At 53.5% G+C, this 13,800-nt stretch overlaps 1 protein-coding gene across 7 annotated transcripts in view; it reads left to right on the top strand.

Moving 5' to 3' along the window:
* MYO7A (myosin VIIA) overlaps positions 1–13,800 on the top strand; it is an 87,081-nt gene that overhangs the window by 28,736 nt on the left and 44,545 nt on the right. For 6 of the 7 annotated variants that reach the window (XM_008020227.3, XM_008020223.3, XM_008020224.3 and 3 more), the window contains 9 exons: positions 62–204; positions 458–571; positions 1,464–1,617; positions 2,634–2,710; positions 3,351–3,470; positions 4,161–4,303; positions 5,309–5,519; positions 6,042–6,177; positions 9,247–9,353. In XM_008020227.3, coding sequence (XP_008018418.3) covers positions 62–204; positions 458–571; positions 1,464–1,617; positions 2,634–2,710; positions 3,351–3,470; positions 4,161–4,303; positions 5,309–5,519; positions 6,042–6,177; positions 9,247–9,353 — 1,205 coding nt within the window. The remainder of the gene's footprint in view (positions 1–61; positions 205–457; positions 572–1,463; positions 1,618–2,633; positions 2,711–3,350; positions 3,471–4,160; positions 4,304–5,308; positions 5,520–6,041; positions 6,178–9,246; positions 9,354–13,800) is intronic. The other variant, XM_008020230.3, reaches the window with a different exon arrangement.

The following is a 13,800-nucleotide window of genomic DNA, read 5'->3' on the forward strand; positions in this document are numbered from 1 at the left end:
GGTGGGACCAGGCAGTGGGGCGGGAGAGGGCTTTGCCAGTGACACCCTACTCACTCCACAGCATTCGGGAATGCCAAGACCATCCGCAACGATAACTCAAGCCGTTTCGGAAAGTACATCGACATCCACTTCAACAAGCGGGGCGCCATCGAAGGCGCCAAGATTGAGCAGTACCTGCTGGAGAAGTCGCGCGTCTGTCGCCAGGTGGGCCTGAGCCCCAGGGATGCAGGAATAGACCCAGGTCCCTGGCCTCAGGGGTCTGTGTGGCCCTGATGCTCCCTTACCTGCCCGTATTGCTGCCTGCTTGCCTCTGTGCTGGAAACCCCACCATGAAACCCACCGATGGGCTTCTCCACAAGCCGTTTGTTAAAATAGTAGACCATCGTCCCAGGCTAGTTCTTGATGGCTTCCTCCAGCCCTCCTCCCCTGGCCCCCAACACTGTGCCCACATTTTCAGGCCCCAGATGAAAGGAACTACCACGTGTTCTACTGCATGCTGGAGGGCATGAGTGAAGATCAGAAGAAGAAGCTGGGCTTGGGCCAGGCCTCTGACTACAACTACTTGGCCATGGTGAGGCGCAGGCGGGCACCTGGCTAGGGGGGCATCCACCCTAGGATTGCAGCGAGCTGGCTGCTGCAGACTTAGCCTTGAGGTCTCACTGGTCACAGGGCTCAGGTGCCAGCTTCTTGCTGGCTTGTCTGGACACCAAGGAAAAGTGGGCCCCTGGCCATTGCTGCCACCAAGCAAAGGGTGGGGGACCTTGGGGCATGCACATGGCAGGCTGGCTTGGGGAGCACCACTCCTTTAGCCTTGGGGAGAGCCCATGTCTTGTTGCCTGGGCTGGGCTGGGGTGGGCCAGGCCACATGGACGTCCATGTGGGCTACGGCACCTGAAGCGTATGTGTGTATGTGCATGTGTGTGTTGTAGGTGTGACAGGTGACCCTGGACACTTCCTGTAGCTGGCTGGCGCACACGTGCACGCACACACACACATCTTGTAGACACACAGAAAATGCGGTGTGCACCCGTCGATGCCCTGCTTGTATGCAGTTACCTCTCTCCTCTGTCTCTACCAGGCAGTACCTGCCTAGGGGGTCAAGTCCCTGATAGTGGGCATCCCTGGGGGGGCTACAGGAGCCTAGTAGGACCTAAGTGCTGTGACTGCCAGGTGGGCAACAGGGGCTGGCCTGGCATCAGTGACCTGCCTGCTCTTCTTCATGGGAAGAAGAGGCACCAGCACCCCCAGGTGTGGAGAATGAGTTCCTGGGGAGCCCGGGCTTTCTAGACCCTCCAGACTTTCTGGAGGAGTCGTGGTGCTCACCGGGTGAGGTCAGCGCCCAGGGCCCCAGGCTGGCCTGGCCTGTCAGGCAGAAAGGGCCTTTTGGGCAGGCAGCCAGGCACTGCCCCTCTGGGGGTACACTGACATCCTCCTGCACCCCACTCTCCCACCCTGCCCACCAGGGTAACTGCATAACCTGTGAGGGCCGGGTGGACAGCCAGGAGTACGCCAACATCCGTTCCGCCATGAAGGTGCTCATGTTCACTGACACCGAGAACTGGGAGATCTCGAAGCTCCTGGCCGCCATCCTGCACCTGGGCAACCTGCAGTATGAGGGTGAGGCTGCGCTGCCCTTGCCCTGCCCCACCCCTGTGCCAAGGGCAGTGCAGTGCCTTGCTGCCCACACGGTATTGGTGGCTCAGTTTCTGTCCCAACACATGCCCTCTTTGGGATGGAAGCTGGGAAGAATTCGCCTGTGGGTAGATTTGAACAGGTCTGCTAGCTTGAAATCAGCGTTGGGTGTAGAGTCGCTGTGCTGACAGTCCACCATGGAGAGGTACAGTTAAAGTATATTGGGAGTTGTCTATGGACCCTTTAAGACTCACTTCAAAGTTGGTTTCTTCTTTAAAGTCAGATGTCTTAGAGAGAGGGTTTATCTTTGAACTAATCATTGTAAGGTGTGAGTGACTGGATAGCCATCTTTGGAAAGGGAGAAGGCTAGGGAAGGGAACATGTTCACTCATCTAACATTCTTGGACACCCACTGTGTGCCAGGCTGGGAGGTGGTCCCCTGAGGCAGATGGCGGGTCCCACTCTGCTCTTGCCTCTGGTTCCCAGCATGGTCCCCAGGCAGAGTAGGAGCCCCAGGAAATGTGCCCAGGGAATGAATGATCCCAGCACTAAGGAGATCACAGTCTAGTCATCTTGAAAGACTAAGAGACACAGGGAAATGTAAGCTAACAGAAAGAAGAGCTTGTGCAAAGGCCCTGAGAACAGAGCACATGTTGGGACGGGCAATCCAAAGTTTGTCTAACAGGAGCCAGGGTTGCTGCCAAGAGCCCTGGGAGTAGGGAGAGAGCTGCAACGACTAGTGTCTGTTCCTTGAATGCCAGGCCTGGTGCCATGTGCGGGGCATACATGGTCCCTACCCTCATGGTGCCTGCAGTCTCATGGTGAGATCATTAATCAAATACACCTTGACCCGGGGAAGCATTTAGTCACAGTGCTGATGCCCTCACTAGACAGGGCAGGACTCCGGCAGCAGGAGTGACAGCCTAGTCTTCTTAGGACAGTCCCCTTGCCCCTGTTGCCCACACTCCCTCCCCTGATGCTGTGCCCTTTACTGCCAACAGCCCGCACATTTGAAAATCTGGATGCCTGTGAGGTCCTCTTCTCGCCGTCGCTGGCCACAGCTGCATCCCTGCTTGAGGTCAGTGCCCAGCCTTTCTCCCCTCCACGACTTCTGTCTGTCTGAAGGGTTGAGTTCAAGCTCAGTGGGGGCTGGGATGTGGGAACCACATTGCTGAGACCCTCTGGTTGGGAGAGTTATGTTCAATATGGAGAAGCAACTGTGTGCAGGTCCTGCGCTAGGCACAGGTCCTGGAGGAGCTGCCCTGGGGATGACGGGGCAGGTGGGGGCCCTGTGATGCCCTGGGCTATGTGACCCTGGGTGAGTCATCCCTGCCTTCTAGGCCTCAATCTCCACATCTGGGCAAAGGGCACTGGTGTCCATGGGTCAAATGCATTGAGTCTGTCTGTCTTTTAGCAAACACTTACTAGGGTTGGAAAACGGGGATGAATAAAGCCAGAGTTAGGGATGGTCCTAGAAAGGACAGGTGACATGCTGGAGGGAGTTAAGCGGGGCTGTCAAGGAGACAGAAGTTCCTTCCAGGCAGCACCAGGGCAGGTTTCCATGGCTGGGGAGAATTTGGCCGTGGGCCCTGGGGCTGGCGTGCTTAGTGGAGGCAGTGGTTTGGGCCAGGCCAGTGCTGGAAAGTGGAGGGGTCTGGTTGTGGGTGGAGGGAAGGGGCAGGCTGGATGGTGAGCACCGGGGGTGTTGCCTGCACCAGGTGAATCCCCCAGACCTGATGAGCTGCCTGACCAGCCGCACCCTCATCACCCGTGGGGAGACGGTGTCCACCCCACTGAGCAGGGAACAGGCACTGGACGTACGCGATGCCTTCGTCAAGGTGGGCTGGAAGAAAGGGGCCGCTCGCTCGCCCTAACTCTCGGGAAGTTGGGCTGTTGATGGGCAGGTGCCAAGGAGTCCTGGGAGGCGGGTAGACGTCTGGGTCGCCACCCGTGCCTGCCCCGGGGCCACAGTCGACCTTCCTCGAGTCCCAGGTGCCCATGCTCCTCTGGGACCTTCCTAGCTCTGGCCACCCCAGGCCCTTGGCTTTTGGCCTGCTTTGATCAGCCATGCTGTTCCCAGCCCCGGGTTACTCTCTTTGGTCTTTCTGTAGAAGACACAGAAGAGGGGGGCTGGATCGGGTCCTGTTTCTACAGCCACATGTTTGCCATTCATGGAGCCTTCACCTACCACACCAGGCCCTGGGCTGTGTTTGGGGACCTCAGAGATAAACAGGGTTGGACAGAGAGATGAGAGCCCCAAGGAGGGCTCCTTCCCCGGCTGCAGGGTCAGGGAAGGCTTCTCAGAGAGGAGCTGTTATCTCAACAGAGCCTTGAAGAATGTGTAGGAACTGTTCAAGCAGAAGAAGGGGGCTCCAGGCAGAGGGAACAGCTTAAGTAAAGGGTTGGGGGTTCCACATATCACTTTGTTCCACACAAGGGCTGGAGCGAGGCCACGAAGGGTCCACAAGCCTGGCCTGTCCCCCGGGGAAGGGTGTGGCTGGTGCCAGTGGCTGATTGCTGCCTTTCAGGGGATCTACGGGCGGCTGTTCGTGTGGATTGTGGACAAGATCAACGCTGCAATTTACAAGCCTCCCTCCCAGGATGTGAAGAACTCTCGCAGGTCCATCGGCCTCCTGGACATCTTTGGGTTCGAGAACTTTGCTGTGAACAGGTACCGCATGGGGCTCTGCTGATGGGAATTTCCTTCCCCAGTATGGACATAAGAAATAATCATGTCTCTCTCTTGTGAAGCACATTTAGTTGCCTCCTGATACACTCTACCAGGCTGTTCCACCATCACGGTGGACCCTCTCCCCTTTTTTCTCATCCCCTTGTATCCCTCACCTCCCCAAGGTCAGCTGAGCCTGGCTGGGGTTGCGAGGAGGCTGTACACGTCCTGAACACTTGGGGAGGCAACCTCTGGTCTCCAGGCCCCGCTGGCCACTGCTGATCTGCCCAGATCCATGCCGCAAGGTGTCTCAAAGCAGGGAGGCCAGGCCTGAGCCACACTTGTGTTGGGGTCTCAGCCACCCTTGGGATTCTCTGTCTTTTAGGGGCTATGTGAGGGGCTGATGGGTGTGTCATGTACAGGTGGGTCCTGGAGCCCCACTTCCTGCTGGGAAGTCAGGACCTGGCAAGTCATGTCAGTTCCTGTGCTGTTTGGATGTCTCAAAGCCCTCCTCCAGCACCAAAACACCACACTCAACACACAGGGCTGTGTCCGTGGCTCGGCCTTGTCTGCAGCCGGGGCTGTTTCCCAAGCCTTGTCAGCCCCCTTCCCACCTCCCAAGGCCACTTTCGATATCCCTGTATGGCCCACCAGCCAGCGTTTGGGCTTTTTCTCTCCCAGGCAATCTGCCTGGGGTTTGGGTGCCCACATGCCAATCCCCAGCCCTCCCCAGGGCTTGATCATGCAAGAGAAAGGGTCCTGAAAAGCCTTAACTCTTCTTCTGGCTCACGGAGTGACCCTGGACAAGTCCTTTGCCCTTGCTGGGCCTCCATGTCCTCCCCTGCACCTGGAGGGAGGTGGACTTGATAAATCCCCTTGCCTCAGAGTTTGGAGTCCACAATGGGAGCAGCTTGCTAAAGGCCACGCTGCAGGTGGAGGCAGAGCCAGGCCCTGAACTGCAGGGTGGGGCCTGAACAACACCCTTACCCCATCCCTGTGCCCCTGTAGCTTCGAGCAGCTCTGCATCAACTTTGCCAATGAGCACCTGCAGCAGTTCTTTGTGAGACACGTGTTCAAGCTGGAGCAGGAGGAGTATGACCTGGAGAGCATCGACTGGCTGCACATCGAGTTCACCGACAACCAGGATGCCCTGGACATGATCGCCAACAAGCCCATGAATATCATCTCCCTCATCGATGAGGAGAGCAAGTTCCCCAAGGTGGGCCGGTCCTGCCGCCGCCTCCCAGGGTCTTGGGCGTGCACAGCTTCCTTCCCTGCTCTGAGCCACAGCTTTCCTCATCTGCAAAATAGGACTAATGATATCCACCCCTCAAGGTGGCTCTGGGGCCAATTCAAGTACAGTCATCTGCCATTTGGGAAGCACCTACAGTCCACGGGGTCCTGGGCCAGGCCATGAAGATCCAAGCATGCAGTTGGCACAGAATGGGTGCTCAGGACACAGCATATATCTCAGAGCTGGGGAGGGGGAGACAGGATTGCACCCATGATTTTAGTCTTGGGAAATCGATTGTCTAAACTGGAATGCACTTTCAAAGTTGCGTAGTTCCAATTCATCCACTTAAGAGTTGGGCAAATGGGGGCCCAGAGAGCTCCTATGTGAGGTAGAAATAAAGGGAGGGGAAGCTCCTGAAGAAGAGACAGGGTGCAAAGACATGGGCAGGGAGGGGAGTGGGGCCCATGGAGGAGAGGGTGGACTCACAGTTGCCCCTCCACTCCCCAGGGCACGGACACCACCATGTTACACAAGCTGAACTCCCAGCACAAGCTCAACGCGAACTACATTCCCCCGAAGAACAACCACGAGACCCAGTTTGGCATCAACCATTTTGCAGGTGTCGTCTACTATGAGACCCAAGGTACAGAGGGCTGCCAGCTGTCTGTTGCTCCCTGCCTGTAGCCCTGCCTTCCCCTTCTCCAGCCCAGGAATAAGATATCCGGAATTTTAAAGATTTTTAAAATTTGTGATAACATATACATATATATATACACACACACTTGACTAAAATGGCCAAGTGTTGGATTCAGTGACATTAAGTACTTCACAGTGCTGCACATCCAGTACTGCTAATTCCAGGGCTTTCTCGCCGCCCCAAACAGAGCCTCTGCATGCATGGAGCGATACCTCCTTTCCCAACCTCTAGTCCCCTGTAACCTGTGTTCTACTTCTGTATGTGAGTTTGACTATTCTAGGTACCTCATATAAGTGGAATCATATGATATGGCTGTACATCATTTAATGTCATTTATGAGAATGTGTCGTTAGGCAATTTGGTCATTGTCAATCATCGTAGAGGGTAGTTACACACCTAGATGGTCCAGCCTACTACACAGCCAGACTATCTGGTATGGCCTATTGCCCTCAGGCTATAGACCTGTACAGCATGTTCTTGTACTAAATACTGTAGGCAGTTTTGACAGAATGGTAAGTATTTGTGCATTTAAACTTAGAAAAGGTACAGTAAAAATACATCATTACCATCTTAGGCACCACTATTGTATCCGTAGTTGGCTGAAATGTCATTATGCGGTGAAGGCATGACTGTCGTTTTGTGTCTGGCTTGTTTCATTTAGCATAATGTCGTTAATTTTCATCCATGTTGTAGCATGTATCAATTACCCTCATTTTCATGGCTGAATAGTATTTCATTGTGTGGATAAACACTTTGCTTATCCATTTATCTGCGAATGGACATTTGGGGTTGTTTCTACCTTTTGACTTTTGTGAACAGTGCTGCTCTGAACACTAGTGTGCAAATATGTATTCAAGTACCTGCTTTCAATTCTTTTGAATGGGCTCAATGCTTGTTTGTACATTTAGGGAAACTGAGGCTCAGAACATGGTGGGGGCTTGACTGTCCTTACCTGATACAACATAGCCCATTAGGCTCAAAGTCAGGCCTAGAACCGGTCCAGTTACCCGCTAAGACTCTTGGCAACAAGACCAAGCATGAGCTTTGAAGACCATGCATCTTCTTTTCCTGAGGACATGCAACTGGGTTCATGTTAAAGCTGGAAGTTAAGAAGAGTGGTCAGAACATGGGCTTATCTCACTTGGAATTCTTACAGGGTTTGTCAAAAGACTGCAGACTTCCCTTGCCAATCCCTTCCCGCCCACCCTGGTATAAAGGGCCAACCTCAAATTGGCATCATTTATGGGCTGTGTCTACCCTGAGCCCTGCCATACAGCCTCAAGGGATCTTACCCATAGTCAAAGGCCAATTAACGCATAAATATCTATACCTACTATGTACCACAAAAAATTAAAAATTAATTTTTTTAAAAAAAAGGCCAAAGACATTCAAACATGCTATAACCCACCGTTTCTTACTCCCTTGCTGAACTGGTCCAGAAGTCAGCAGTGTATCAGTGAGCCAGGGTGCAGTGGTAGAATCTGATGGCGGCTCAGGCTCCCTTAAAATACTGGACTGTGAGATTCAGTCTTATTGTTGGAAGAAGGAAGCAGACATTAAGTTTGAAGGACTGTCGCGCAAACAAATTGGTCTTTCATTTGGAGTAATAGAGGATTGTATTTTTCCATTCAGTTCAACCAGTATGCTCTTAGCATCTATTATGTACCAGGCTTCATGATGTTGCCGAGGATACAGAAGTGATAATTGAGTAATCTCTATGCTGATTTATAAAACCATAGAATGCTATGTCTGGAGGGAACATAAGGGTCATCTACCTTAATAGAATTGGAAACTGAAGCCCAGAAAGGGAAATGGCTTGCCTGAGGTTGTTTAAAGAGACTAAATGACTGGAAAGAATTCTACCAACATTTTCTAGTTCACAAAGAACCTATTCAATACAGCATCTTATTTATGATGTGGATTTATGAAGTGGGTGGTATTAGGTGTTCTGAAGAGAAGCAAGCTTGTGGGCAGTATCCTTCCCACCCAACAGTTAAGGAACCTGGAGTCCCAGAATGGGGATCTTTCTAGGATCACATAGTGAGTCTGTCAGAGCTTCAGTGAGAACCCAATTACATCCCACTGCAAGGCCCACCCTCCATTCCTGTGTGCCCCCTGCAACTCCCCCCTCTCCAGGTGCCAGGCGGGCAGCCTAGCACTGGTTCTCTGTGCAGTCTGCCATTCATGGGCAGCCTTTGTCCTACTCTGTGCAGTGGCACTCCCCCTCAGTCATCTGCAGTCCCTGGACACCCTGTCTCTTGCCCCACTCTACCAACCCCCTCCCCATTAACCAGTTGCCGACTCCTTGGTCCCTGTGAGTGGCAGCCTTCTCTGGGGTCTGTGTGGTGCAGGAGAATCTCCCTAGGCTCCTGGGGGTCCTGGGGGTCCTGGGTCCTGGGTCCTGGGTGCAAAGATTCTCCTTTGCACCGGCATCCTGGGTTCAAGTCTTAACTCTGCCCATGGCTTACTGGGTGATGTTAGACAACTCACTTAGCTTCTCTGAACATTGGTTTTCTCCCTTTGGGGGCAGAGGAGGTAATCCCTACCTGTCCCACACAGAAGGATCTGTGAGGGGTCCTCGTAAAACAACACACTGTCCAATCACAAGGTGGTTTTAATGAATTCCTTTAATATTAGCTTGTACCGGATCAACACACATTCTCTCCCAGGTCACACACTTACTTAACAAGGCCTTTTGATGTCTTAGTTCAAAAGACTCATGGTGGCTTTGGGGTGATTGGTCAGGAAGGAGGCCTGCTTTCTCCTGGAGACTGAGACCCCCCTGCCCTTCTTGAACAGGTCTGGAAGAGGGGAGCTGTGTTTTTGGGGAGATGGCCCCTCACTTTCTCTGTGATCTTGGGCAAGTCTCTGTCCCCTCCAGGCCTCAGGGTCCCCCACCATGAAACGGATATGGTGGAACTAGTGGATTTTGAGGTTCCTTCTGGCTCAGATGTTGTGGGTTTGGGGAGGGCCTCCCAGAGCTGGTGAGATGTGACTGTTGTTTGCTGCTCGCAGGCTTCCTGGAGAAGAACCGAGACACCCTGCATGGGGACATTATCCAACTGGTCCACTCCTCCAGGAACAAGTTCATCAAGCAGATATTCCAGGCCGATGTCGCCATGGTAAGCCGGGCGTGGTTTCCGTTGTTCGGGAAGGGCCCCCACAGGCCAGGCCTGGGTCTGAGCCCTGCCCTTGTCCAATAGCTTCATCTGAGCCCCCCTGGCCACATAATGGGTATGGAGCTTTGCTATGGCTCCAGGAGGGGCCTAGAGGGGCCTCAAAGCTGTTCCCATCTGGTCCTCTTATTGTACTAATTGGGAGATGTGGCTGGGGTGCAAGGCCCAGAGAAGAGTCACCTGAGAGGTCACAGAGCAGAACTGGTCAGGGCTCAGTTTACTGTGGGGGTCCACCCCCTGGAACCCAGCTGCTAAAGGGAGCACAGGCAGAAAGAGCACGTCCAGCCTGAAGGATGTGGGGTGGGTGTGGATACTCAGAGAAGCTGGCAAAGAAGGCATGTCTGCAGATCCCATCAGACAGTGGGAGAACTGCCCCCTCCGCCTTTCCTTAGGCCCTAGGGTGAGGGTCTAATAGATTTTCTCCTGCAGGGTTGCATGCGTTTTTATTTCATATTTTCCTCCTGTCCCATGGTTCCCTGGAGAGTGCATGGAAGGCCTCACGGGAAAGACAGCCCCCACCCCCTCCATGCCTGTCCAGGTGCCTGGCGGTCCCCTGCCCTCAGGACCATCAAGACATCACAGAGCTTCCAGGACCCCAGCCCTCTCCCTGAGGGTCCCCCTCTCTCCGTGGTGGATTTTGAGTGGTTTTGTGACCCACCACGTTCTCCTTGCCCCTCCTCTCCCCATCTCACTCTGCACCGTGGTTCCTGTTGTAGTTTCTCTGTGGTTATTCATCGGGCACTCTGCGCCACTCAGCAGCTGCTGCGAAGGTAAAAGACCCCAGCGGCCTGGTGGGGCTTGGTCCCGAGCCCCCACGGTGCTGAGGCTCGGGGAAAGGGTTGGGCTTTTTCTCCTTTTTTTGGAGTGTGTTTTTGTGTGGAGTGGTTTGTGGAGTGATTTTTGTGTTTGGTTTTTGAGTTGTGTGTGCTGTAGGCATTTCTTTCTTCAAGGAGGAAACTGAGTCCTAGAAAAGGGGCAAGTCTTGCCCAGGGTCCTCTGGGAACCCGGGACAGAGCAGGGACTCGAACACAGGTCTCCTAAGGCCCCTTGGAGGCATCAATCCCTGGTTCTTCCACCAGGCCCTAGTGGGCGCCTACAGCCATGCCTTGGTCGGATGCTCAGATAACCTTGCAAGGCAGGAGGGACAGGTGGCATTTTCTGCATTTTGCAGATGAGAGACTGAGGCTGAGAGAGGGGATATGACTCATTCCAGGTCACAGCATTCTGATGGGGAGCTGGGACTAGGAGACACCATTCCCCAGACCTCCTTAGGCCTGAAACAGCAGCCCTGCTGTGTCCTGAGCTCTGGTTCAGGCTGTGGCTCCCATGGTGCTCTAGATTCCAAAGGTGCTGGGTACCCCTTAGCAACAGCATAGTGCTGTCAACCCCTTTGCCTCTTTTTCTCTCCTCAGACCTTCATTTCCTCTCTGCCAAATACTGACATCCTTCCACTTTGGCCTGGTGCTGAGTCCCTCTTCCTTCCTGCCTGCCTGGCAGAGTTCTGAAACAATCCACACACGCCCGGCAGTAGACAGGGCATGTCAGGAGCAAGGAGCTTGTCTGGATGGTGGCCTCTCCCCTCTGCCCATGGATCAGCCCTGGAACAACCTCCCACCCCCACTCACCCTGACAGACCAACACTGTAGGCTGGCCGACTGCTGGGGTGCGTGCAGGGCCGACCTGAGAGAGGGGAGTCCCAGGCACTGGAAGCTCTAGCACCCAGGAGAGTCCCCACCTGAAGGCCCTGTGCTGTAAGGTGGCCACACTGCTGAGACAGGCATGGCTCTGGCCTCTCCCACTCTTTCATCTTCTCCTATAGACCTGCTGGCCCCACTCAGTGGCCCATCCATTCCTCCTGGTCTTGGGCATACTCTGGTTAAACCCCATCTTCCCCTCCTACCTGTTCTCTCTCCTCTCTCTTTTCAAAGCTCCTGGAGGCATCTGGGAATGTTCCATGATATTTCCTGCTCTGAGTTTCCTACTTCTGGGACTAGAACCCATTTACTGAGAAATCCTGGAGAGGTCAAAGTGCAGGATCCCAGAGTCTCTGGAAATGGCCCACCCCGGAGGAAGTTTTAGGAGCAGAGAATTAGGATACAACAGTGACCAATCTGATACCAGTTACATCTACTGGGCACCTCTTCTGAGCCAGGCTACGAGCTAAGCACTTATATTTATCACCTCATTCACTCCCCACTGCAACCTGGCGAGTAATTACTATTACTCCCACTTTACAGGTGAAGAAACCAGGGCCCAGGCTGGGTGTCGTGGCTCGCACCTGTGATCCCAGCACTTTGGGAGACGAAGGCAGGAGGATTGCTTAAGGCCAGGAGTTCAAGACCAGCCTGGGCAACATAGTGAGACCCTGTGTCTACAAAACGATTTTAAATTAGCTGAACATGGTGGTGAGCGCTTGTAGTCGCAGCTGCTTGGGTGGGGGCGCTGAGAAAAGACGATTCCTTGAGCCCAGGAGTTGGAGGCTGCAGTGAGTTATGATTTGCCACTGCACTCCAACCTGAGTGACAGAGGGCAACCCTGTCTCTAACATTTAAAGAAAGAAACTGGGGCCCAGAGAGACCAAGGTGCTCGCTGAGGTCACACACCTTGCGACACACCAGGGATTCGAGCGCAGGCCTGCCTCAGGGACTTGTCTAAGGCCATATACAAGAGTGGGCTAAAGTGAGGTTTTCCAAGTTCCTGCCTTTTTAAATATAATTTTAATTTTTAGAAATTTACCATGCTGGCTCCATAAACGTCGCATCTTAGGAAAGAAAACATACTTCGTAACTCCTAGAAACACAATGGCTTTTTTAAAGGAAGATGAAAATCAGCTTGGTTAATTGTTTATTCAACAGCAGTGTACTAGTGGCAATGCTCCCATCAGGATGGAAGCCCACGCCACTTCTTGCAGTGATCTGAACTCCCATCATGGGCAGGTCCCCGAGCCTTGAGTTTTTAGCCTTTGACTCCTACATCTGCCTCGCCAGGCAGCCCTGGGCAGCCCCACCGCAGCACTTGCTGGTCAAAGGCCAAGTACAGCTGTGATGAAGGCAGCTCTTCCAGGACATTGATTACCCCCTGATTAATGCCAAAGCCCAGTCATATGTCCTGGGGCCCCAAGCCCAAGAGACACCTGTTCACTCTATGCAGGTGGCCTCCTGCCTGAGAATTCCCAGCCCCTTTCACATCACGCTCTGGGGTCTTCCTCTCAGGTCCTTTCTGGGGAGGCTTTGGACTTTTCACTTCCACCTTTACCCCATCCCTATCTGCAGATTGTCACAGAAAACAGCAAATACCAGGAAGGACAGCCTTTCCCCTCAATGAAATAAAACCAAATCAGAAACCCAGTTGACTACCTACAAACCTTTATTGAGTGCCTACTATATGCCAGGCATTGTCATGGGTCTTGGGGACGTAGCAGTGAACAAAACAGAAAAAGTCTCTATCCTTATGGAACTTAAGTTCCAGCAGAAGAGGGGATAGTTGGAAAGCCAAGGCCAGGTGCAGTGGCTCACAACTGTAATTCCAGCACTTTGGTAGGCCGAGGTGGGCAGATTGCTTGAGCTCAGGAGTTCGAGACCAGCCTCGGCGAAATGGCAAAATCCTGTCTCTACAAAAAACATAAAATTAGCTAGGTGCAGTGGCACACACTTGTAGTCCCAGCTACTCAGGAGGCTGAGGCAGGAGGCTTGAGCCTGGGAGGTCGAGGCTGCAGTGAGCCAAGATCGTGCCACTGTACTCCAGCCTGGGCGTCAGAGTGAGACCTTGTCTCAAAATTAATAGTAAATAGAAAGCCAATAAATAAGTAAAAGCTACAGTGTATCAGATGGTGAGATGTGGCATAGGGAAACATTAAGAAGGGAAGAATGAGGCGGTGGGGCTCTGTGATTTTCAGTGGGGTGTTAGGAAAGGCCTGCTGAGAAGCTGAGCAGGAGGTGAGGAAGAATGTGCCCAGCCACATTCCGGAGGAAGGGCTTTGCAGGGAGAGGGGACAGCGAGCACAGATGCCCTGAGGTGCTTTGCAAGCCTGTGCCTGCATCCCAGGTGCATCCCAGGCAGGGCGAGGAGGCTGGAGGGGTAGGAACAGGTGTTGTAAAGACCAGAGGCCCCTGGAACTAGCTCCTTTGGGGGCACTGTGGGTCCCTACAAGGACCTGTGCCTTCATGCAAGTGAATCAAGTTGCCAGTGGAGGGTTCTGGGTGGGGAAAGGACATGGTTTTGTTTTAGCAGCCTCACTTGGGCTGCTGTGTTGAGAGTGGAAGAGTCCCAGGCACTCGAAGCTCCAGCACCCAGAAGAGTCTCTGTCTGAAGGCCGTGTGTTGTAGAGTGGCCGTGCTGGTGAGACAGGTGTGGCTCTTGGCTCTGCCACTCTTTCCTCTTCTCTAACTCCCCA

The sequence above is a fragment of the Chlorocebus sabaeus genome, chromosome 1 (genome assembly GCF_047675955.1).
Source record: "Chlorocebus sabaeus isolate Y175 chromosome 1, mChlSab1.0.hap1, whole genome shotgun sequence".
In the NCBI taxonomy this organism is placed as follows: Eukaryota; Metazoa; Chordata; class Mammalia; order Primates; family Cercopithecidae; genus Chlorocebus; species Chlorocebus sabaeus.